Source organism: Clinocottus analis, unplaced genomic scaffold (assembly GCF_023055335.1).
Source record: "Clinocottus analis isolate CAN_PGR_092001 unplaced genomic scaffold, fCliAna1.0.p SCAF_13, whole genome shotgun sequence".
Classification (NCBI taxonomy): Eukaryota; Metazoa; Chordata; class Actinopteri; order Perciformes; family Cottidae; genus Clinocottus; species Clinocottus analis.
Window position 1 is genome coordinate 5,623,713 of NW_027175854.1, and position 23,788 is coordinate 5,647,500.

Sequence of the window (23,788 nt, forward strand, 5' to 3'; positions counted from 1 at the left end):
AGAGAGAGAGAGAGAGAGAGAGAGAGAGAGAGAGAGAGAGAGGGGTAATGTGACCCTGCGTAAACTCCAGTGACCAGCTCTCCCCTCGTTCCTCTCCCAGACACCACACGTGAAGCAGCAGCAGCAGCAGCAGCAGCAGCGCGTCCGGGTCCAGGGCTCGAGCCAGCATGACTCTGTCCGGCGGTTTGTCGGATACTTGTCAGCTCATTTTACGCGACCGCATGGAGCCGGAGCTGTGGCAGTAGACAGGCGGTACTTCATCCATGCGTTCTGGGGGATAGCTGCTGCGACACGTTGCGACGCGAACACACTCCGGAGAGAGCGACGATGCGGGGCACTTTGGGCGCATTCATTCAGTCCTGTGTGATACTGCTGGTCCGAGCAGACCAGTGGAGGCTGAAGGACTACGACGACTGCGAGCTGAACAAGAGAGTAAGTCATTCAATGAGGAGTTATTCTGTGAGATGTCATATCAACATATCAATTTTTTTTTGTGTCTGGACCTCTCAAAACGGCCACATGTTCTTTTATTTTGCAATATAAAGTGCCATTTGTTCTCCGCTGTTGGACACATTTTCTTTTCACAACTTCTCAATGTCCAGTTGCGCCACTCTGTGATTTACTTCCCACTTCGTAGTGATGGAGGGTAATGCAATTGTCACATCGACCTTGTCTATTGAAGCCCTTATGTTTTTTTTGATTTGGTATGCAACTTCTGACTGATTTCATTATTGATTTATTATCTGTATCATATTTTGTTGGAAAAAAAACTTCAACTCTCCACAGAAAGTGGAAAAGCAGCATCAAATGCTCTCCCAAACCCAAAGAAAAGTCAAAGAAAAGTTAACAAATAGTAATGTCATTCTAAATAATATTGTCATTAAAAGGTAGAAGTGCATTTTGTTATGATAAAGTTCATCAGTTATCAAAATGAATAATATGATTCATTTAATGTCAACTCATCTCATCACAAAAATCAATTAATTGTGCCAGCACTAGTTTTGTGTATTGGCTTTTAGTAAAAAGGTCTTTACACACTCCAGGTGTGTGTATTTGGGAGACTGGCATTCTTTCAAGAACTCTGTCCATTTCTATTGTGTTAAATACAAATAGTTCATATTACGTAACCTTTCTTTTATTGATTACCAACATCACTCAGTCATGTTCTTTAAACTCACGCAGAGCATCTCAGGTCAGCTCCAGCAGGAACAGGAAGGTACAACACGCTGGGTTCACAGTCTGACTATCGCTGACTTGTGTATTGTTAGTTGGCACTTGGGTCCTAAGTGGCCTGTTAATACGTCATTATCAGTCTGTTAGCGGTCCGTCTAATAAACAGCCTCTCACAGGCAAAGTTGGCTGGCTGGTGCCAGACAGGCCCAGTGTTGGTTCATGTAAAGTAATGTGTGTGTGAATTCACCCGCTCTCTCTCCCCTTTATTGCAATCATTTGGTTCTGACTTACTAATATTTATGGATCAGATTAAACAAAAAAAAATAAATAGAACTTCTGTGTTTCATATCACTGTAAAATAAATGACATTAATCTAAAAGGGTCGGTCAGAAAAACAAACGATTTGAAGGCAACTTCAAGGGCAGGTTGAACTTTTTCTCGTCTATTAATCATTAATCAGAGTATAATCACGCTGAAAGCAATTGTTTGTTGCTTCCTATCGTCCCCTCCAGCAAACCGACCTAAACTCCTTCCTGTGGACGATCAGACGTGACCCTCCCTCCTATTTCTACGGTACAATCCACGTTCCCTACACACGCGTTTGGGACTTCATTCCTGAAAACTCCAAGCAGGCCTTCCAGGAGAGCAACATCGTCTACTTTGAGCTGGACCTGACGGACCCTTACACCATCTCGGCCCTGACCAGCTGCCAGCTGCTCCCTCAGGGCGAGAACCTGCAGGATGTCCTGCCCAGAGACATCTACCGGAGACTTAAAAGACACCTCGAGTACGTGAAACTCATGATGCCTTCCTGGATGACGCCGGATCAGAGAGGGAAGGGACTGTACGCCGATTACCTCTTCAACGCCATCGCCGGGAACTGGGAGAGGAAGCGGCCCGTTTGGGTGATGCTGATGGTGAATTCGTTAACTGAGGCCGATATTAAGACACGTGGGGTGCCGGTGCTGGACTTGTACCTGGCCCAGGAGGCGGAGAGGATGAGGAAGAGGACGGGGGCTGTCGAGAAGGTGGAGGAGCAGTGTCATCCACTCAACGGGCTCAACTTCTCCCAGGTGAGTTTGAAACTGTATTGGCTGCTCCGCTCCACCATCTTTTACCCTTTTAACCGGTCAGCAGTGTGGGAACGCGTCATTCAGTCAGTCCGCCTAATACTGGAAAAGTTATGGCATCTTTTTCTTCAACTTTTTCACACGCCTGGGTGAAACAACAGCCAATGTGTGTGTGTGTCACATGTATGAGACAAGCTGCACATGATGATGTGTTTTTCAATATGAGATTGATGCATTGAAATTACACTTTTATTCCACAAATCCACAGGTTGTAGTCGTTCTGGGTCCATTGTACAACAACAAAAGGCACCAAAACAACAATTCCTTCTGGCATTTATTGAGATTTTTATACATACTTTCTAAAAGGAAATCTACTTCTGTCCACCGACTTTTCGAAGTTGGTGGGAATGAGTTCCCATTTAAATAATTTGTTCTGAGACATGAAACCACCAAATGACCAGTGTTCACTCATAGTGTATTATGTCTAACATATAAACCTGTTTTCTTTTTTAAATAAAAGAAGTGTGGTGCATTCTTCTAAAAATTGGACCCAAACCTTGCTTGTGGAAAGCTGCAAGATTTTTTTTGCAGTTGGAAAAACTGCAATTGAAGAATACTCGCTGTGTCCTGCCAGAGAGTTCCTTCCATATGTTAGAACACAGGAGCTACTATTTCAATTTAGTTCTTTTAAAAAGACCTATATCCCCTTTCATTTTGTGGAAAGGTAAAGAACACTCAAAGGTTTACAACAATTGTCCTTTGCCCCTTCGTTGTAGGCTACTGGTCAATACTCGGGGTGCGCTCCATATTCATGCCGTCTAGTCCAGTTGTCTCCTTTCTTATCTGCGATCCATTAAAATGTTTGTCCTCTTGCGCTGTTTTTTAATGTAGTTTTTAACAGCAGAATTAACTGTTATTTTCAGAAATAATTCAAATTCAAAAAAGCCTGAAAAGGATTTTGCGGGAAACAATTTGTGTGCCGCTCCATCTTTACATTAGCTTACACATATCTTCACCACTTCCACACAGAGGGGTTAACAGATCTTACATTTGGGGGGAAAAGAGCGCTAATATTGAATTTTGATGATTGAAAAAAAAGGTAAAGCGGGAGAAAAATAAGGATGTAAGATATATAGATTCACATTCATTTTTTTTTTCATAACAGAGGCCTTTAGTTCAGTCTTCTCCTCTCTCTGCCATGGCGTAGTCCAGTGGAGAAAGGTGTGGTGTTCATAATCAGCTGTACAAACATTCAGCCGTGCTCCGCCGCGTTCTTTGTTATTAAAGAAAAATGGATCCTAATGACTCAAGTCTGAAATTGCCAGGAAAAAAAGGAACCAGCACACTTAAGTCCCCTTGTCTGCATGTCTGCCTGCGCCCCTCGGTGACCTTTTCAGTATTACAAACATTTCTTAAAGGCAGCAGTCACTATGAAATCATGTTACGTATTATTGAGGAATTTCTGCTAATGCTGGTCAGGAGCTAAGGGGATTACACTTGACCACTTACCCTAACACCCAGAAGCTTTAAGTGTTGTTATTTTAAAGCGGGCCTTTTTGGCCCTTCAGACATAAAGTCTCTGCCAAAAACCACCCAGCAGGACTTTTATTAGCGTTCTCCTGAGACGTAGATGAGGAATGGGGCGATGTTTATGTCATGATAAACACAAGGAGGGAATATGTCATTCTCTGACTGAAATGAGATGATACAATGTAGCTTGTGTTATTAACACACACACACACACACACACACACACACACACACACACACACACACACACTTCTGCTGAGGAATCACTTTCACACGGTGAACAGTGAAGTTGTTATTGCTCCGATCCTGTCACGCTTGTCTTATTTATGGCAGATCAGATGCGAACATTTCTTGTGTTATTTCAATTCAGTAGAGGCTTTTCTGGATGAGACGTCGTCATTCGAAATAAATGACTTTCCTTTCCTTTGTTGGTTTCTTTTGAAGCTGGATTTATGCTCATGGGAGCATACTACCTCCATACAATAGATACTTATAGTCCGGGTTGTAATTTGTAGTTCAGTGTCAGATTCCACCCATTGATATATATCTCCATCGTAACTGTCTGACGTCCCTTTTGCGGGCGACACGCTGAGGGACACGTGTCACCTCGGTACATTTTGCCTCGTTTGGTCATTAAATAGGAAACTGCTCCTGTGAATCGGCGGTCTTTACATGAACACATTTTAATATCTGGATCCAAATGTGGAGCATTTCATTGTGCAACCCTGTGTTGGGAAATGACAAACAAATAAAAAAAAAAGTAGGATGCCATCACGATTCCATTTTCATCATGCTCATATTGCTCTCTTAGAAGACATCGACAAACCATTCTGTGAAAAGATCACAGAAAGAAAGTCGGTGCCTGAAATTGGGTTTGTCAACAGGTCAGTGAAGAGAGAGAAACCTCCCATCATCACAGCTTTCATTGAATTATATCCACAAAGCCTCCAGAGGGCTCAACAATGGACTCTAGTGTCCCAGAAACTACCCACCCTGACACTGCACTAGCACCGCACACAGCTTGGCACTCCATAATTTCCACACTCAGTTTCAATCCAATCAACAGCAGCTTGATGGATGCCTGAACCGGGCTTGCTGGAAGCAACCCGCTTGATATTTCGACATTGTCTTTTTTTCACAGTTCTCGTTTCAAGCCTTTTAGCTCAACTCAAGTGTAAGATGTCCAGATAGAGTGTGATGAGTGAGATACACTCCTGGTGAAACAAGGCTGCCGCCTCAGACGCCATTCTGGACTGAAAATACATTTTAATGAGGCTACAACAAGAGAACCATATCTACGGTCTGTAATAGTCCCTGTAATGTTTTCACTGGCCATTTACATCTGGCATGAAACAAGACGTCGGAGAAAATTGGAAGGAACATGGAAAATGTAATATTTCTTTCACAGAAATCAGGAATGTGTCTCTGCTGGCCGGCCTTTGTTGAAGCCTTTGTGCCGCTGATTGGATGAATGATCTTTGATTGTGATTTCCACAGCGGAGAATTATATGTCAGTGGAGTTCTTTGAGTTGTTTGAGGTGATAGTCGGCTTCATACTGCCTTCATACCTCTATAGTTTGAGTAGATGCTCGTGAGGAGGAGTTGGGGAATGACACCATCACCTGCTGTCTTGACTCGATAGCGAGGTTTTGATCTCAAAACTCATTTGAGAAATTGCTCAGCAGAGTTGAGCCTCTGGCTTGTTAATATAAACCTAAAATTCAGTCTGATGGTGGAACTGATTGTCAGGCTTATTTAATATTTGGCCTTTGATGCAAGATTGAATTTGTATTCCCTCCCAAACTCAATAAGCCTCATATAAGTTTTCATGAATATGTAATAATCTCCTGTAACAATAGCAAAGGTGCTCTTTATTTCGGGCAATGCAGTGCACCTCCACTATATATATATATGTGTATATATATATACTTATTATTGCTATATATAGACACTGATTATTGCTATATGTCGGTACTGAAGTGCCTAACATCTGTTCAAATGATAGGCGATAAGAAAGCTGCATGCTAAAAATATATGGTGCATTGTTTTCATCTTCTAAGTGACGTGTCCATTTTTGCCTGCCACTATGAATTAAGCCCATTGAGCTCATTATTTTCAAACCACAATGAATTATACTTTCTAAACTCAGATCCCTAATCTGGCTAAGCATGACTGCTCTTATTCTTGCACGGTGCCCCTCGTCTTTTGAAGAGCAGGCTGAGCCTTGCCCATTACACTAAGTGAGCTTGTTGAGGACAACAATGGCCGCATGAAGGCCGGCTTTCTCTGTCACTGTTGTTGGAAACCCGCGGGACATTCCACACCTCAGTGGAGCAGACCTGCTAATGAAAGTGTTGTTTCTTTCCTCCCATCACTGGGAGTAATGGTGCATGGAGAGGTGATGAATGCAGGTCTCAGTGTACGTCGATGAGAACAGGGAAGGAATGTTTGAAGCCCATTTGGTTCATTCATGACGACGAGGGACTGGAACAGTGAGAGTGGAGATGCAGACTGAGATCAGTAGAAGAGCCATTACGGACGGAAGGCGTGACTCCGACTCCATTAAAGGTATCATGACGTTACCTTTGTTTGACATCCTTGTAACTTCACTTGTGAGGTTTCCTTTGCCCTTCAACTACAGCGCTCTGGCTTCGCTGGGCTCTGAGAGGCAAGGTCTGATGTAATCCAAACAAAACCCACTGCTTTAACCTTCTTTTAACCCAGTTATCAGATCTTCCTGTCTGTCTGTAATTTAGATGTTTCCATACCCAGTTTCAGAAAAAAAAGGCTCTTCTGTAAATGTGGCTGTAACAAGCACATCAAGCCCATATCAAACGTTTCCATCTGATGTTTATACTTTGTCCTGCTTCAGTTCACATCTCCTTACATAACACTTTTTAAGATTTGGAGTTACAGGTATTTTTTCTGAAAGAGATCATCTTGACCTCTCGCTTATGTAAAATACTGTGGGAAATGAAAGTAAGTCTGTTCTCAATTACAGAAAACCGGCAGAGCTCTCTCGGTTAGCGGATGTAACGTTTAAATCGAATAAATCAAAGTACGGTTTGTTCTGGAATCAGCAAATTTGTGGGAAAACGTCTCGTCCCATAAATCAGGTCTGAGAGGTCGCATGAGAGCAGACGGCTCACTCTGAACCAGAACTCATTGGACAAAACAGACGATGTCACAAAGTGTGAGCATCCCAAAACTCCCACACCCTGCGCCGTCCCGATGGTTGAGACTGCTAAGTGTGTTGGTTATACATACACGCTCGGCTTCCTGGACGGTACAATAGCTGTCCTTATTTTCCAGGCCGGCATGGGCAGCGCTTTGGGCAAACTGCCACTGAGGAAAAATTTTCTCAATCCCCTCTGTAATAAGATTAGACGGCTAAACGAGAATGATGATGAGAATGACGATGAGTAAGAGTGGGAAGCTTTGGGAATCCTACAATTTTAGTTCTATTCAGATTCCTGGTGTGACAATTACATCCAGAAGGGTTTCTATATTCAAAACCAGACTCTACGTTGAATGAATAGTGTAACAGACCTCGTGTATGAAGTCGCATGAAACTTACTGCTGCTGAAATTACTCCTTTATTTTCTTCCTTTGGGTCAAAATACATTCATTAAACTTGTAAACTATCACCACCATAAGAGCTTTAACCTCATAGGGGTCCTTTCAACTATTACACTTTTTAAATGTATAAAGGTGCAGCGGTACTGTCAAGCACACATTCAAACATAAAACACATCTGTGATTTCTTTTGCCTTTTCAAAATAAAAGTCTGATTTATCTATGAGAGAAAAAGTAGCATAAAGCCTCGATAAATTCTTCAAACAATACAATATCATCCTGGCATACGTCAATAACCAATAAGGCAAATACAAAGCAGGCAATCAACCCAAAACATTAAACCTTCCAAAGGGTTATTTACAAATAGAAAGAGGTGCATAATTTTTCAGTCTCTTACTCTGCAAAAATGCACCCACAAAATGCTGTATTTTTTTATGGTTATTTCATTCTGAAATGCGCCCCAACACTTGCACTCTGTCCATCGTCCTGGAGCGTCACGGTTCTCTTGTGGTTGATTCATAGACTTCAGTAAGAAATGGTTTGTAGACGGACGTTTTGAAGCCTAAGGTTCGCCGTTATGGTCATCGCCATCTTGGATTTTTGCAACCAACGAACAGAAGTGACCATATTTGGATTTTGAAGGAGTCACGTAGAGCCGTAAATGGGTCTGGTGGTAGGTTGCAACCTGTCAATCACAGTAAGCCCTTCCTTTAGCATACTCCTCTTTACGGTCCATTTTACTCTAAATTGGACTATAATTTACAAAATGAACATCATGCTGTATTGAAGAAGACTTGAAGCTGTCGATTCAGATCATAAACCCATGTTCATTCTTTTTTACTGAGGTAAGTAAGAAGTAGTGGGGGTTTCCTTTTAGACATGGACACAAACAGACTTATTTTTGCAACCGGAAGAGAATGCAAGTTGTAGCCTGCAGAGTATTACTTTCACTCTTCAGAAGCGGAAGTGAACCGTCTCCCAGCCTCATGTGGACCACACAGCTACACTGGTATCGATCCTCCTATCTGATCCTTGACAAGAAAGCAAATGTGTGTGTTGGCGCGTGTGAGGGAGAGAAAGAGAGAACGCATGCTGGCATGATGACAGTATCGTACAGCAATACTCTGGCAACCAATCTGATTAAATCTCATTTGTACCACTGGAAATAATCAATTGATTTCCTGATCACCAGAGCAGGCAGAAGGGCCTGCAGTGATGAAATGCATCCATGTGCTCACGTGGGTAAACAAACAGAGCCCAAAAAATGCAATCAATCTTAATCTTTATTTCGGCAAATGATGAATCATTTGGACATTTTTAATGAACCAATGAAACGGTTATTCCAAGTATATGTCATCATAAGAGATATTAATTGGAACCACATGCAATGTAATTTCTTCAAACCAGAAAACAAAGTAGATTTTGTTTGCAATAAGTCTGATTAAAGTGAAATATGTTGTCCTGCTACATAAATACAGTTTTTAAGATGCTCCCTTTTTTCCTTTATTTTCCATTATATTGCAGGAAGCAATTTGTTTCAGAAGTTGTTGATTATTTTTCTTTGTTCGCTCTACTTTGATCGAAGGGAGTAAACTTTCCATGCTCGGTTGCAGTGTGGCGGGGGTTTGTCCAGTGTGTATTTGATCATATAATTGCTTATATCCGTTTATTATTGTTTGTGTCTGTGAGTGCTGTGCACATCTGCGTTTATGTGCATTTATGCAATAGTTCATTTTCATGTGTGAATAGGCATTTGTGTGTGTGTGTGTGTGCATACACATCTATGGTTGCATTTCCAACAAGTCCTCACAGCTATCTTCAAGTCCCCGGTTTCATGTGGCAGTGAGGTGCTTGATTTCTTTCCCAGTGTTGACCAAACAGTCCCATATTAGATTTCTGACATTATCTGTCTGTGTCTGGATACACGACACCAGAGACAAAGACGCCGAGCGCATCTCACTTTCAAAACCCCTCTTTCTACCCAAAAGCTTCACAGACAGAAATTCAAGCACACGGTCGGCCAACAAGTGACCACGAGGAAAAGTGATTGTACAAAAAAAAAAGACCCAGAGGTCATTAATGTGATTGTGACTATTGATAGAAATTAATGGCGTTGAGCTTGTATTGATTATAAGATGACTTCAACCAGACGGAAACGTTGGTTTTCCAGTAAACACGTTTTACATAATCACGAGTAAATCTCCCCTCTTTGCTGCCGTCATATCAAAGTAGAATAACTTCACAAATGTGATTTTCCATTCCTGTGGCTGTCTACCCATTTTATTTTTCAAGTATATGCGATTGAAAGTGGATCGGAGGCAGCTGGGTGGTGCCAACCGTGTGCCAAGAATAAGATCGTAGATCCTTGAAAGTGCATCCAGTAATGTACACTCCAGTGGAGGAGAGTCTGACTTCTGGAGACTGCTGCAGGCTTTTCCTGGTTGTGTAACGCAGGCTTCTGCAGCTCAAACGAGGACTTAATAGCTTGTGTCTCTGACTTAACACCGGGTCAGGAACATTTGTGGAGGTTTGGGGAGCCTCGTAGCACAATCATTGCACCCGTGCCATTGTTCGATTCCTCACAAAATATCTCGTGTTTGTTACTTGACGCTTATTGCGATTTACCTGCATTTTTCAATTACACATTGAGGCCTTGACCTTCACTTGGCAGTAAACTATTTACCTCGCTGGTCATGCTTTAGTCGGCCAAATAGATCCAAGTTAACACGCAAGTTTAACACGGTTCATTAATCAACGACGAGCCCTACTCCAAAGACGAATGTGTCACGACTGAAATTAAACAATTAGAGATAACTCTGAATGTTATTACAGATGAAATAACAGCTATTACTGCCACTGATTTGTTTTTGCCGGCTGTTTCCCATTCACTGTTCCACATTGTGAAAGCTTGCAGAGGGCAAACAGCTCACGGAGAAGTGCCTCCTCCGCCTTCATTTAAGTAAGAAAAGCTCAGCATCTACACATGTACTTAACACTCACTCACAGCAACCTCCTCGCATTAAAAGCTAATGTAAGTTCTACGTAAGAGCAATTACAGTCATTTATATGCTAATTTAAATGTGTTTGCCGCCCATCACTCCTTCTATTGTTGTGTAAGTTAAAATTGTTGTTGTCCTGAATGTGGCCGGGACCCCAGGATCATTGTTATGACTAAGCTATGAGCGAGTCGGCACTGAATTAGCATGTGACTGATACAAATTAAAGAATTATATACAAGCTATTTTTTATGGAATAATTTAGATTATATTAATTATTGTGTATAAAATAAGAGACAAGTTCAATTTCCATAATTTTTGTAACAGTATACAAACACTTAAGCTGTGAAAAGGTCTCGGGTTAAATCCAGACAGATATCAGTTAATCCTTCATTCAGAGCATTCATTCATTCATAGTTTCTTAAACACATGCAGCCTCTGCTGTTGACACTTATTCACGTCTCCCTTATTTACTTGAAGTCATAAACTATTATTGTATTGTTGGGATACCTATCAGTCGCAGTAATTTGTTTGATCAACATGTGTTGGCACACCGCCGCTACGCGTGAAAGTGGTAGGCAGGTGGTTGCGGACATGAGCGTTATTACATAAAATGGGAATATTTGTCTTCTCTACAGGACATGTGCATCAAGAGAGAAAAGCTCAATGCCCGCGTCCACAGTCTAACGTAATCAAGCAGATAAGTAATGATTTTTAAAGCTCAACTGAGGTACAGTGACCTCAGAAATGTACTGGGTACCTGAACTTAGGTGTGATATTGGGAATTATTTATTCCCTTAATATAAAATGACACATCTGAAACAAACAGTTATTTTTAGATTCACCTTTATGCTCTCAATGTTGTCAACCCTAACGTACTTTTTCTTTTTCAAAACATGAAAAAAAAATACACAAAAATGAAAGACAAAGATGCTTTTCCAGATCGGGGTGTAGTTAGTTTCATATGAGCGTTTGCCTCTCTCAGTTTAACGCGATGTCTTATAAATTGCCGCTGGTATACTTCTGCGTTTCTATGTACAGGCCAGGTTTGTGGCTGGTGTGCATTAAATCAGTGCCTGTAGAAATGAGCCAAACCTGGCTGGACTTCAGCCGAGCAATACGAGGCCAAAGCTGTCCACATGCTCCAACACAAAGGATTAATAGTTTCTGCTTCCTCGCAGTGTCACCGGGAACCTGTGGAACGTTTTTTTTTTTTTGTGCAGCAGCCACTTTGTGATTCGGGATTAAATTAATTTGTTGTTTTTTTTGGGACTGCAAAAAGAAGAAATGATTCATTATTCTACTGTTTGCTTTGAGGCCGCCTTTTGCATAGAAATGTTGAAACTTAAGAGTCTTTGGGTGGTTTTTTTTTTTTATCAAGTTTGTCCAAGAATGCTTTTACTAACTAAACCTCAAACCAAGAGACAAATGAACACAAACTGCAGTGATTTCACATCGATATATGGATGCTGATGAATCATTTTTAAGCCGACAAGATTTGAACTACAGTCAGAAGGACCACATAGTTTATGAGCTACCGTAAATCCACTTGTGTCTTTCTGGCTCCAGTCCACATTTTTGGTGGCTCGGGTGGAATTTCACAGGTGAGCACCACACATGAGGGTTTTGTGAGACTTTGCGGCTCTCCACAGATGTTTTGACCAGACTCAGACTCAAACAAGCAAATATCTTAACGATGTCACATTCCTGCACACGTACCGGGAGTGAGGAGATGAAGGAGCGTCTTTCACTGGTGAAGTTTTCACACCGTTGAACCACACGGCGCCGCGACAAATCATAACTTTCATGCATGTTATGAAAAGGTGTCCAGTATCAGGAACATCAACAGCTGTGATGCCCAAAGCATCGTGATGCACACCTTGGACGTGGTCAAACTAAGCTTGTCTTTCCTTGGGAGGTCTCGCGAGGCGTCCTAAATGTAGAATTTGTTTTTGAGATTTCCTGCTTGCTGCTCCTCGTTGTTCCAGGCACATGTAAAAAAATAAAATAAAAGAAATGCTGCAAACAGTGTTGCTCAAACAGCCCGTCGTTGTAGCTTCTAGATAACATCTTTTCACTGGAACATATTTTTGGATTTTGATCGATAGTTGTTGCGTCTTGGATGACAGATATTTGTCTGAACACAACTGGAAATGTGATGGTCCGCTGCTCGGACTTCTTTTGCACCCGTAAAGGAGAGAAAAGGGATGTTGTATCAGCCTGTCGTGTGTGGTTATGTCTTTAACGCGAGAAGTTCCCTGTGAAGCAAGTAGCAGATAATGTTTCGGACTTCTAATGGAGACACTTCTCTTTATCTTTTCTATAGTACTTCATGTTCCCCACCACTGAATATACCAGCATACAATTTACGATGTTGCGTTACATTAAATAATATATAAATACAGTGTTCTCCCTGGGCAGCAAAGCCAGTGTTGGCACTGGATACAGAGACACATATTTAAGATCACGTCGAGGTGGATGTAAGCCATTATGTGCACACATGTTTTGAAGTGTTCGTGCAAGCATCCGCACATGTCAGACCAACACATACATAAACACGTGTGTCGGATTCCTCCCGCCACCCAGAGTCAGCTCCACGCCGGGCATGAAGGTTTTTTAGGGTTGTTGCTACCCAAAGACTGTTTATGTTTTGGGGGTTTGTCTGAGCTGCGGCTGAGATCATAAAAGCTGTGAGAGCTTAACAGCAACGCCACTGTTTGGCCTCCCAGCTCATTTCACCACTCTGTTTCACGCTCTCCGCGTGTGTCTGTCTCCTCTGTCCCAGTCCCTTTACAAAGGTTTAAGCAACCGCCGCGTTGTTTCCAGTAGCTTCCGACGGCATTCTGGAAGTGTAAACTTTCAAAACTGTTCTCGCTGCGAGGCACTAAGGGTGGCGATGTCAGTCTGTCGGTTGGTCACACGGACATATCCAAACTTTTAGGTTTAGCCCATACATTCATGGCTCCCAGAGGATGAATCATGCTGACTTTGGTAATCCCCTGGCTTTTCATCTTGAACCATGAGGGGGACAATGTGCAATGCAATGTCCAGACAGCTGTGGGCTGTATTGCCACGAGGAAGACATTCATGCTTCCCAGATGACGACAATGAAGTACTACTGTGATCATGTGACCTTATCTCTTTATCTATTGTTTTGGGTCATGAATGGTTGGACGAGCAATTTGAAGACATCTCGATGGACTTCGAAAACACTTCTTATTGCTTCATGGTTAAATATGATGGATGAAGTGTTCCTGATGTTTCTTTTCAGCCCCACGGCAGAGACCTCGTTTGATTCATACGAATACTTTGCAGTTACATCCTCAAGTCGAAAAAAATCTAAAGTCAAACGCAAATCACCCTCTGTCCCCGTGTCTCGAAGTGTTTGTCCTCCGCCCGTCTCTCCTCCCAAAGCGCTTCGTCCCCTGATCTAAAATTAGCGGAAATCTTTTTTGAATGTGTCCCGTATGGTTTTTTGTAGCTCTGACGGTGGTTATTTTGGTCGCAATCTTACATGACAGGAGCATGTTTATTTGTGTACCATCCTCAGTGAATGCAAAGGGACACTTTTCTGAAAACTCAACTCTCAACACATTTCGGATGTTTAGATGATTTTCATGTTTTCTTGGCCGTTTATACATCTGTGGTTCTGAGGCTGTGGGTTAAGGCAGACGTCTACACAACAACAACCATCTTTTGTCTCTCTCTCTCTCTCTCTCTCTCTGTTCTTCCTTCCTTCCACCTATGTCTCTTTATCACTTTCTCTTTTTTCTTCCCAACAGGCATTTTCTTTTTGTTTATCTATAAATATTGTTTTCACCTTCTGTTTATCTCTCTCAACCCTTCCGTCTCCTCTATTGATCCGTCTTTCACCACAATAAACAGATGCATTTCACTATTTCACTATTTTCCATGACTTAGACCCATCCTGCATGTGTGAGGTTAAAGATTTGCGCTGGTGTTAAAGGTCTAAGGCAATGTGCTTTGAGTATGTGTTTTTGTTTAACACAAGGGAATTGATGCAAGCTGACGGAAAGTGTTTACATGCATATTAATGGGAACATGCGAGGCTGTGCCGGTGTGTGTGTACGTGTGTGGGTGTGTGTGTGTGCGTGTGCATGGCTCGTTCCGCGTGGTTTGCCAGCAGTGCTTTGGTGCTGAGTCCGGGCCAGTGGTTTAAGAAATTGCAGCGCTGTGTGGTGTTTTTTTTGTTGTTGTATCCCTGCTGTCTCTCTCTCTATCTGACTTCTGCAGAGTCAGAAGTTGGAGATTTATTTCTGCACAGACGCCTGCTGTGTTTGTTGTCCAGTTGCTGGGAACATGTTGTCTTTACAACATTTCCTATGTCATCCTGCACAGTTGGAGATCTGATGTTTCTGAGCTCAAAACGCAGTGTTTCCTAAAAGAGCTGTTTTTTTAATTAGAGACAGTTCTTCACATACATGATCATCCTGAGATCTGAACACCTTATTGTAATAATCTAACTTCTCAGTTCAACTAAATCTGAGGCAAACATACAATGTTAGTCCAGTAAAAGCTTTGTAATAATAAGACACAGATGCAACATCTTTAAGCTGAAGTCTCGACTGGACTCTGAAGGTAAAACCGTAGCCGGCCAATCACAATGTTTGCAGGGTTTATAATTTGAAGACAGGAGCCTTTAGCTGAAGGACTTGTGTATGTGCAAACTCTGCTGGAGCAAATATTAAATATGTGTAAAGAAAGTATGAAAAATGACTTATACCACTCTGAGTTAGTCCAACGGTGCTAATTAGAATGGAAAAAACTGAAAGATTCACAATATTATACTAAGCTTCTGTCCTCAACATTCACACACATGTAAGAATAAATAATGCATTCATTAACTGTGTCCCACCATTGATGTTGATGTGGTTTAAGCAATGTTGTTTATGTGACCGTATAATAGTGTAGGAAGTCCATTAGTGACCTCGAGAGTCTTGGAAAGGTCAAACTGTCTGACCTCAGCAGAATACATGTGTGTTTGTGTGTGTGTGTGTGTGTGTGTGTGTGTGTGTGTGTGTGTGTATGTGTGTGTTGAAATATGAAGCATGCTAAAAGGACTCCCAAAAGTAATGAATACCCAAATGTTTTTTTGCTGGAGATTGACAGCTGAGGGATTAAATAAGAATAAGAGCCTCAAACTAAATACTACTTTGTGTGCCATGCAAAGAAAAAACAACGTTTCAACAAACTAAAACATACATGAACACACAGTAAGATTATATTTGGACACATATTAGAGTTCTGCTGTAGTGACATACGAAGAACACAACTCATAAGGTGACAGTGAAGATCCGTTTGCGGGTGATGATGAATCTTCGGGTAACTTTCTTCACTGCGTGAACGCGGGTATGGATATGATGTGAGTCCTCGGATGGTCAGTGTGTATCCACACTAAGTGCTCGCAGCTGCATTGGTTTGAATGTCGGCATGAACCCGTGTTGTTCTTGACTCGTGCCGTCCTGCAGATGAACAGCGTTCCTCCAGTCGACAGACAAGTCATAGAGATTGATGGCCGTTTTCCTTCTGGCTCGTGTTGTTTCTCAGTGGAATGATGAGCTGAGTGGCTGGCCGGCTGCTCTGTGGGGTTGTGTGTGTGTGTCTGTGTGTGTGTGTGTGTGTGTGTGTGTGTGTGTGTGTCTGTGTGTGTGTGGGGAAGAGTGACATACAGAAAGACAGAGACGCTGTGAACAGTGGATGTCTGTGGTTTACCACAGTGCATGTTGTCAGGCTCACAACTTTCTTTTTCAATTGATAAGCAAAGCGGACGATTTGATCAATTTCGATCAAGAGAGTAATCATATTGATTATGTTATATTGCATAACGATTAACCCGCCATTGACTTATTCTTTGCACATTCGAGAAGCTTGAGCCACCAACTATTTGGCATTTCTGCTCAAAGATTCATCAATTTTCAGAATTGTTTGCTATTAATTGACCGTTTCTTAAAATGTTCATTCATTTTTCATTCAATCTTTTATCATAATGGATGTGTACACATGTGGGGTTGGCATGTGTGTGTGTGTCTCAGGATCTGTTGGTTGTGACCCTTGTACAGCTTGTAGTAAAGCAGCATAGAGGGTACGAGAAGTTGACATTTCAATCACCACAATCCCCAGTACACACACACACACACACACACACACACACACACACACACACACACACACACACACACACACACACACACACACACACACACACACACAGAACTGCAGCCATTTGGTTTGAGGCTGATTCTCTGTGACAGCCTAAATATTTGGCTGCGTCCGGGCACCAAGGTAAATGCACCCCTCAATGTTTTCACAGAGCGAGAGAGAGCAAGAGAGAGAGAGAGAGAGAGAGAGAGAGAGAGAGAGAGAGAGAGAGAGAGAGAGAGAGGGAGTCGGGGAGAGAGAGAGTGAGAGCGGGGATGGAGGTTTTGGACAGAGATAAAGAGAGAGAGAGAGAGAGACAGGGAACACACAGAAAGAAAGAGAAGAACTGTATTCACCGCTACATTTACATGTGGTTTGTGTGCTGGCCTTGAGTGTGATCTACATGGATCAAGTGTAAGAGACCTCCCCCATGTAGTCGTTATACTGTATACACTGCAGTATTTGTAGGCAGATATAACACATTTATTAAGGTGTTTGCCAACATTTAGGCTGGTTTATATATAATGATCGAGAGTAAAATTACATTTGTAAAGATAGAACATATATTTTCAGTTTTTCAATTGTTGACTAATACTGTAATACACACTCATATATCCCTATAGAGGCAGATAGCTACATTATTTATTTGCATGTATATAAATAACGTCTGATCATTACATATTATAGAGCTAATAAATGCCAGACTAAAGAAAGGTGGTACTCTATTTATAGACTGTTGAAAATGAATCAACGATACATCTGATAATGAATTGATCTTTTCCTCTCTGTGTTACTGTCCTTAAAGAGAGATGTGAGTGTCTTGCAACCATGGTGTAATGCAGAATGCACACAACATGGCTTGAACATTGGACACATAAAACAATAAATCATCTGACAATATCCCGGCATGGGCGCTACAATCATTTCAGAGCGTTTAATAAAATGGTTTTGGACTGTTGATCCACTGAAACAAGACGTCATCCTGGACTCTGGGATGGTTGACACTAGTTACGCTTCATAGATCAATAGATGAATTGAGTTATTGGAAAGAAATAATTGACTGAGTAATCAATGAAACAAATCATTAGTTGCAACCGTTGCCGAGCTGAAAATTCATCGCTCATTTGAAAATAAACCCTTCTTCGCTTCGTCCCACACAGTGAAGACCATCTTTCATGCTCATTTAGAAGAGAAAGAAACTTGTATGCGTGCACACTGACCTCAGCTGTCTGGCTTGGCAGAGAGCTGCTCGTGTCAGCATTCATTGATTGAACTGTTCAAGATCAAAAGGAATAGGATATATCAATTATACCGGAGGGTGGGTTTTCCTTTCAAAAAGAGTGTGGGGGGGGGAGGAGGGGGAGAAACCATTTTCGGTCATCATTATTGTCAAAAATGAAGGCTTGGGGATTTTTCTCTGTGTGGTTTGGCAATGAAATCAACGTCTCTCTTTTTGTCTTTTCGCTCCATCTTCTCTCTCTTCTCAAGGCCCCGTATTTCCTTTCTTTTGTCTCATATTTGAGAATGAGTAAAGCCATCCTCAAAGCTTTGCCCTGAGCGCTGCAGAGGCTGCGGTAATCCACGATGATGAAGCATTTAAACGCACACACATGCCCGCATGTACATGGACAGACACATACATGTACAAACAAATACACAGAGAAAAACCTTAATCTTGCACAGGTGTATACACACTTCCATGCACGAAAACACACACACACACGTACACACACTCACACACACATGCAGCAAGGAGTTCATGAATGACCTGAGGAATGCAGGGGTCAAATCTTTAAAGACCTGGCTGATAGAGGGGATGTATGGGATCAAAGGAGAGAGAACTGGAGGGAGAGATGGATGGAAGGAGGCATATGAGGAGAAGGAGGGAGGGAAAGTACACGATCAAAGAGGAGAGGAAGGGAGGAAAGAAATGATGGGAGGATGAATGGACGAGAGAGGACGAAGGTGTAGGAAAGGGAGGAAAAAAGTAACAGAAAATATGCTCACAGGGGAGATGGAAAGACGAAAGGAGAGAAAAGCTGTCAATGAGGAAGGATAGAGGACGTAAAGACAATATAGATAACTCAAACTGACAGGTGTGTGTGTGTGTGTGTGTGTGTGTGTGTGTGTGTGTGTGTGTGTGTGTGTTTAAATGGTTGGGTTTCAGCCAGAAAGTGAAAGCTTACTTGTGCAGTGGTGAAAGATTTACGTGTGTGTGTGTGTGTGTGTGTGTGTGTGTGTGTGTGTGTGCGTGTGTGTGTGTGTGTGTGTGTGTGTGTGTGTGAATGGGGAATCTCAGTGAATACCTGTTGAATGAGGCTGTGAACATTTGTTGCAGCTGCAGTACCCATTAGCTGCTCTTGACAGTCGCTTCTGTATACATTTGAAAATACCTTTTCTTTTCACATTTCTATCCACAGGTCCTCAAAACGCAATATTTTCCACCGCACAAATATGTTTTTTTAAAGAGCTTCAGAAAAAGAAAGTCCTTCTACTTCAGTTTGGAGAGGGTAATATTCCACCAGAAATGTCTTTGGAATTACACATTGTCACTTTGAAGCTGACTGGAAAATGTTTGCGCTCACCTCTTTAAGAGGATGACGGCTGCACTCAGCTTCACAAAGTCACAATGCTTTCCAAATCTGACAAAATGTCATGGCAAAACTTTCCAAATGTATGAAAATGTCAATAATAATGTCAGTAATAAAAAACTGTCAACTACTGCAATTTGGTATTGGATGTTATGAATTGATTTTCTAGTTGCTGACTTCTCTCTGAATTTCACCAACTTTGAACATTTACAACTTTAGGAAACTATAAAACCATTTAGGGTGTCAACTTGTGACCTGTGCCTCTTCATGTATTGGTTTCCATGCAGTTTGTTACAATCAGCCCTGAAATCTGCTGCTAAAACCCACCCCTTAACCCCACCTTGTCTAGAAGATAAACTAAAGGAATAAAGTCACTTCCTGCAGTTAAAGGAAGCAGGTGTTGGTGTGTAAATGGGACTACCTGAGGACTACAGTTCAATGTCTCTGGAAAACCCTGGCGGCGCTGCTGTGCTCCTGATCGGTCTTGTTTTAGGACCGACTGCTCCGACTAACATTTCACTGATAACATCTCTCATAAGTAACTCAGAATCCCCATCCCTGTCTTCCTTTGTGCTCTCCTCCTCTGAGATTTCACTGATAGCATCAGAGAGTCCATTTCTCTCCGTATCTCTTTCTTTCTTTCTGTCTGTCCTTCTCTCTTTTGGTTCAGCTGTTGTGCTCTTCTTTCTCTGCTGATTTCTGGTAGACATCATCGACAGCCCTCCTCTCTCTCTCTCTCTTTACCATCTATGTATGTGTGTGTGTGTGTGTGTGTGTGTGTTATATGTATGACAGAGCGAGGGAGAGTTGTATTACTCTGATAACATCAGGGAGTCAGGAGGAAACAGAGCTGCTGTTGGAAGTCTTCATTTATATTTGGGAGATGTCCAATGCTGCAGGTTCTGTGTGTGTGTGTGTGTGTGTGTGTGTGTGTGTGTGTGTGTGTGTGTGTGTGTGTATGTGTGTGTGTGTGTTTGCCTGTGTGTTAAATGGTGGGGTTTCAGCCAGAAAGTGAAAGCTCACGTGTGCAGTGGTAAAAGATTTGTGTGTGTGTGTTTGTGTGTGTTTGTGTGTCTTTCTGAGCACATGGTTTGTCAACACAGTGTGGACAGGCTACGAAACCCTTGTTTCAACCCGGTGACATGCCTTTTCTGCTCACGCACACAAGCAGTCAGAAAAAAACAAGAAAAAGCTCACAGATAGAGCGATAGGCATGCAGGCAGGCACACACACACACACACACACACACACACACACACACACACACACACACACACACACACACACACACACACACACACTTCTCTTTAGTTTCTTATCAAAATGAAATTGGAACTGAAGTTCCTGAAACATTCTCCACACCCCTTTGCCAGCACTCACAATCAGAATAACCAATTAGCCAGAGGCTTTACCATACAAGGATACAAGGACTTTATCTCTGTGTTTATGCGCCGCTCACATTGCACCAGATCCATACAGTGACAGGACCTCACGTACAGTTTACACACACTGTGCATTCGTATACAGACGCAACGTGTCGCTGACACATTGGAATTAAATCCGGCACGCTTATCTTATCTTCACTTGTTATGGTTGTGCTGAATAAGACGGCAGTGTTAAAATATACCACGGGCTGGAACTGAAGTAGCGTGAAAGCAGACGGATGTTGAGCTGCGTTTGATAACCCCCCCCCCCCCTTCCCCGCAGCATACTGATCATATACTTTTCTTGCAAATGTCAAAACGAAGCCAGCACACTGCAGAGCGAGAGCGGCGAAACACTCCAAATCTCCACATGTGGGAATCTGACTGGGATGATGTTTGCTCTGGATGCACACAGCCACCCCACTCCACCTCAACGAGGGGGGGCATTTCCATGACAAAGGACAATTATTGACTTTCATTGGCTCCGCTTGCTTTGATATCAGCAAGGGGTGTGTCTGTGTGTCTGTGTGTGCGTGCTGGAGGGGGCGGGATGGAGATGGGGGAGGAGGAGGGGGGGGGCGGTGGAGGAGAAGAAGAAGAAACAGGGGGACCTGATGAAAGGAGCCGAGTGGGAAAATGCACTCGCTGACCCACAGTGCACTAACAGAAGAGGAGGATCACAGTGGAAAGAAAGAAATCATTCATTAAGGTTTTCTTTCTTTCACTCTGCTCCTGTTTTCAGCATTCTCCCTCACTTTCTCGCGTATGTTTTCTTACTGTCCGTCTATCTCTTTCCATCCCTTAACCTCCCCCTTTTCTCTCTCTTTTTAACTTTCTTTCTTTGTAACCGGCTATGACTGACCCCCCCCCCCCCCCCTCCACCCACCTCTCACTCTCCTCCCCCTCCTCTTCCTCCCCCTCCTCCCTCAACAGCCATAATTTAAGGGGCTGAAAAGGCACGGCGAGCGGAGAAAGAGGAGAGGAGAGAGAGCTGAGAAAAAGGGGAGACCTTGCAGATGAGGGCCTTCCTTCACGGACGTGGCACAGATGTGAGGCTGTTTTTGTGAAATGAGTCGGGGAGGGGCGCGATAGGCTAATTTGCGTGGCATAAAGACGGGGCCCTTTTCATATGCAGAGCGCTACTTTGATGCGCGGCCGATGAAAGCTGGAGGGAGCGCAGGGGAGACGAGAGGAGAGGGTGACGGAGGGGTTCTTTGTCCCCTGACAAGAAGGCATCTGCTCCAGGCTGCCCTCCTCTCCTCCTCTCCTCCTCTACACCGAGGCTCCTACAATGGGCCCGCCGACAGAGAAAAGTGTCATCAGAGCACCTTAGAAAGCAGAACATGAACAAAAAAAAAAAAACAACAGCCGCTTGGGTTGGCTTGGTTGGCGTACGGGTATGCATATCAATACAGAAGATCTGAGAATGCATGCATGCACACACACACACACACACACACACACACAAATACAAATACGCACACACACTGAATTGTAAAAACATGCAGACGTACTGTAGACACATTTACATAGTTCCACAGCTGACAAAACACATCTTCACTCTGACTGATTGCTCCCATTGAGAAACAAATAAGCCATACAAACTTTCCTCTTTTCTGTGGCTCGAGATCAATGGTTTGCAGGGTGAAAGGTGCGCGTCTGTTTGTGTGTGTGTGTGTGTGTGTGTGTGTGTGTGCATGTGTCTGTATGGCGGGGAGATCAGAGCGACAGCATGTGCTGAGGTGAGTGGCGGTCGGTTCCTTTGTGCGTCCGTCTCAGTCTTCTCTGTGCAGAGCGTAGGACCGTCACAGTGTGTATGTGTTCGTGTGTATTTGTGTGCGTTTATGCATATGTGTGTCCTCGTGGTGCTGATCATAGGCGGCAGGCTCACCGGGGCCCTCTCACCAAACACTGGGCGATTTCACGCTCGCACAATAGCTGAGTCTCCGCAGCAGAGCACAGAGGGGTTTGGCGGGGAAAACTCCAAATGTCTTCTTCGCTATGTGGTTCAGTACATCCGAGTGTTTTACTCAGTCAACTTCCTGTTTGGGTTTGTAGATCACATCGAGGTTTCTGTCACGCACAAACGATATGTGTGAAGTGTGGCCACGCTAGCTCGAGGCATGGCAATGTCGGTCAGTTGGCCCAGACGGAAATATCTCAATAGCTATTTGACGGATTATGAGGACGCGTTGAACAGATGTTCCTGGTCCCCAGATGATTCATACAGTGCTGCTAACATGGCTGGAGGCCATCCCCAATTAGTGCCACGAGCAACATGGCAGTATTGAGTAATTTAAAGGACTTTTTCTTTTAAACTTAAGTGAACATATTTGTATGAACTATGAGGCCAGAGAGCTGTTAGTGGTTCCATAGGAGTAAAAAAAAATGAATCGATCAATATCTAATTGCCGTTGTCTGATTCTAGGTGATCTTTGCCCTGAACCAGACCTTGTTACAGCAGGAGTCTTTACGAGAAGGAAGCCTGCAGGTCCCGTACACCACCGAAGACCTCATCAGACACTACAACTGTGGCGATCTCAACTCCATCATCTTCAATCATGACACTTCACAGGTCAGTCTCATTTGATCGTATCTTATCTTATCGTATGTAGCGGTGGACTTTAACTACGTTCAATCTAGTTAATAAGCTAAGAGTCATTTTGACCCCTTGACCTTTTGGAGTGTCCCAGTGACATGACCCTTGACCTTTTACCTTCACCCCTGACCCCTGTGGCCGACCTTTTAATCCCCCACACCTCCTCCTACACCATCATCCCTTCTACCAGTTTCTATATACTATCGCCAATTTACTTCTTCTGTTCTTCCTTCCATTATCCTTGCCATGTCTTTCTCTCTATTGGGTTTGCTATTCTCCCTCCTAACAATCCCAGTTCACCTTGGTCACTTCAAATACACATCTTAATGTGTTTTTAGAATTCCTCTGACTTTGTGAAAATTGTATGGGGAGCGCTGGGAAAGACAAAAGAGAAAGAAATATCCTCCTCCTCTTCCCCTCTTCACCTGGGCGGCTTGACTGAACCATCACCCTTGCACCTTCTAGGTCCCTAACTTCAATAATGTGACACTGCCACCCAGCGAGCAGGTGACCGCCCAGGAAATAGACAGCTACTTCCGACGGGAGCTCATCTACAAGAGGAATGAGAGGATGGGGAGGAGGGTCAAGGCACTGCTAGAGGAACACCCTGACAAGAGCTTCTTTTTCGCATTCGGAGCAGGTTGGTGCAACAGATATAGAAATCAATGAC

The 23,788-nt window shown here is 43.0% G+C and overlaps 1 protein-coding gene across 1 annotated transcript in view; it reads left to right on the forward strand.

Annotated features, from left to right (window-relative positions):
* Positions 1-327: 327 nt before the first annotated feature.
* Positions 328-23,788, forward strand: part of trabd2a (TraB domain containing 2A) — a 48,277-nt gene continuing 24,816 nt past the window's right edge. The window contains exons 1-4 of the mRNA XM_068574564.1: positions 328-432; positions 1,686-2,246; positions 22,948-23,094; positions 23,584-23,758. Of these exons, the coding sequence (XP_068430665.1) occupies positions 328-432; positions 1,686-2,246; positions 22,948-23,094; positions 23,584-23,758 (988 nt within the window). The remainder of the gene's footprint in view (positions 433-1,685; positions 2,247-22,947; positions 23,095-23,583; positions 23,759-23,788) is intronic.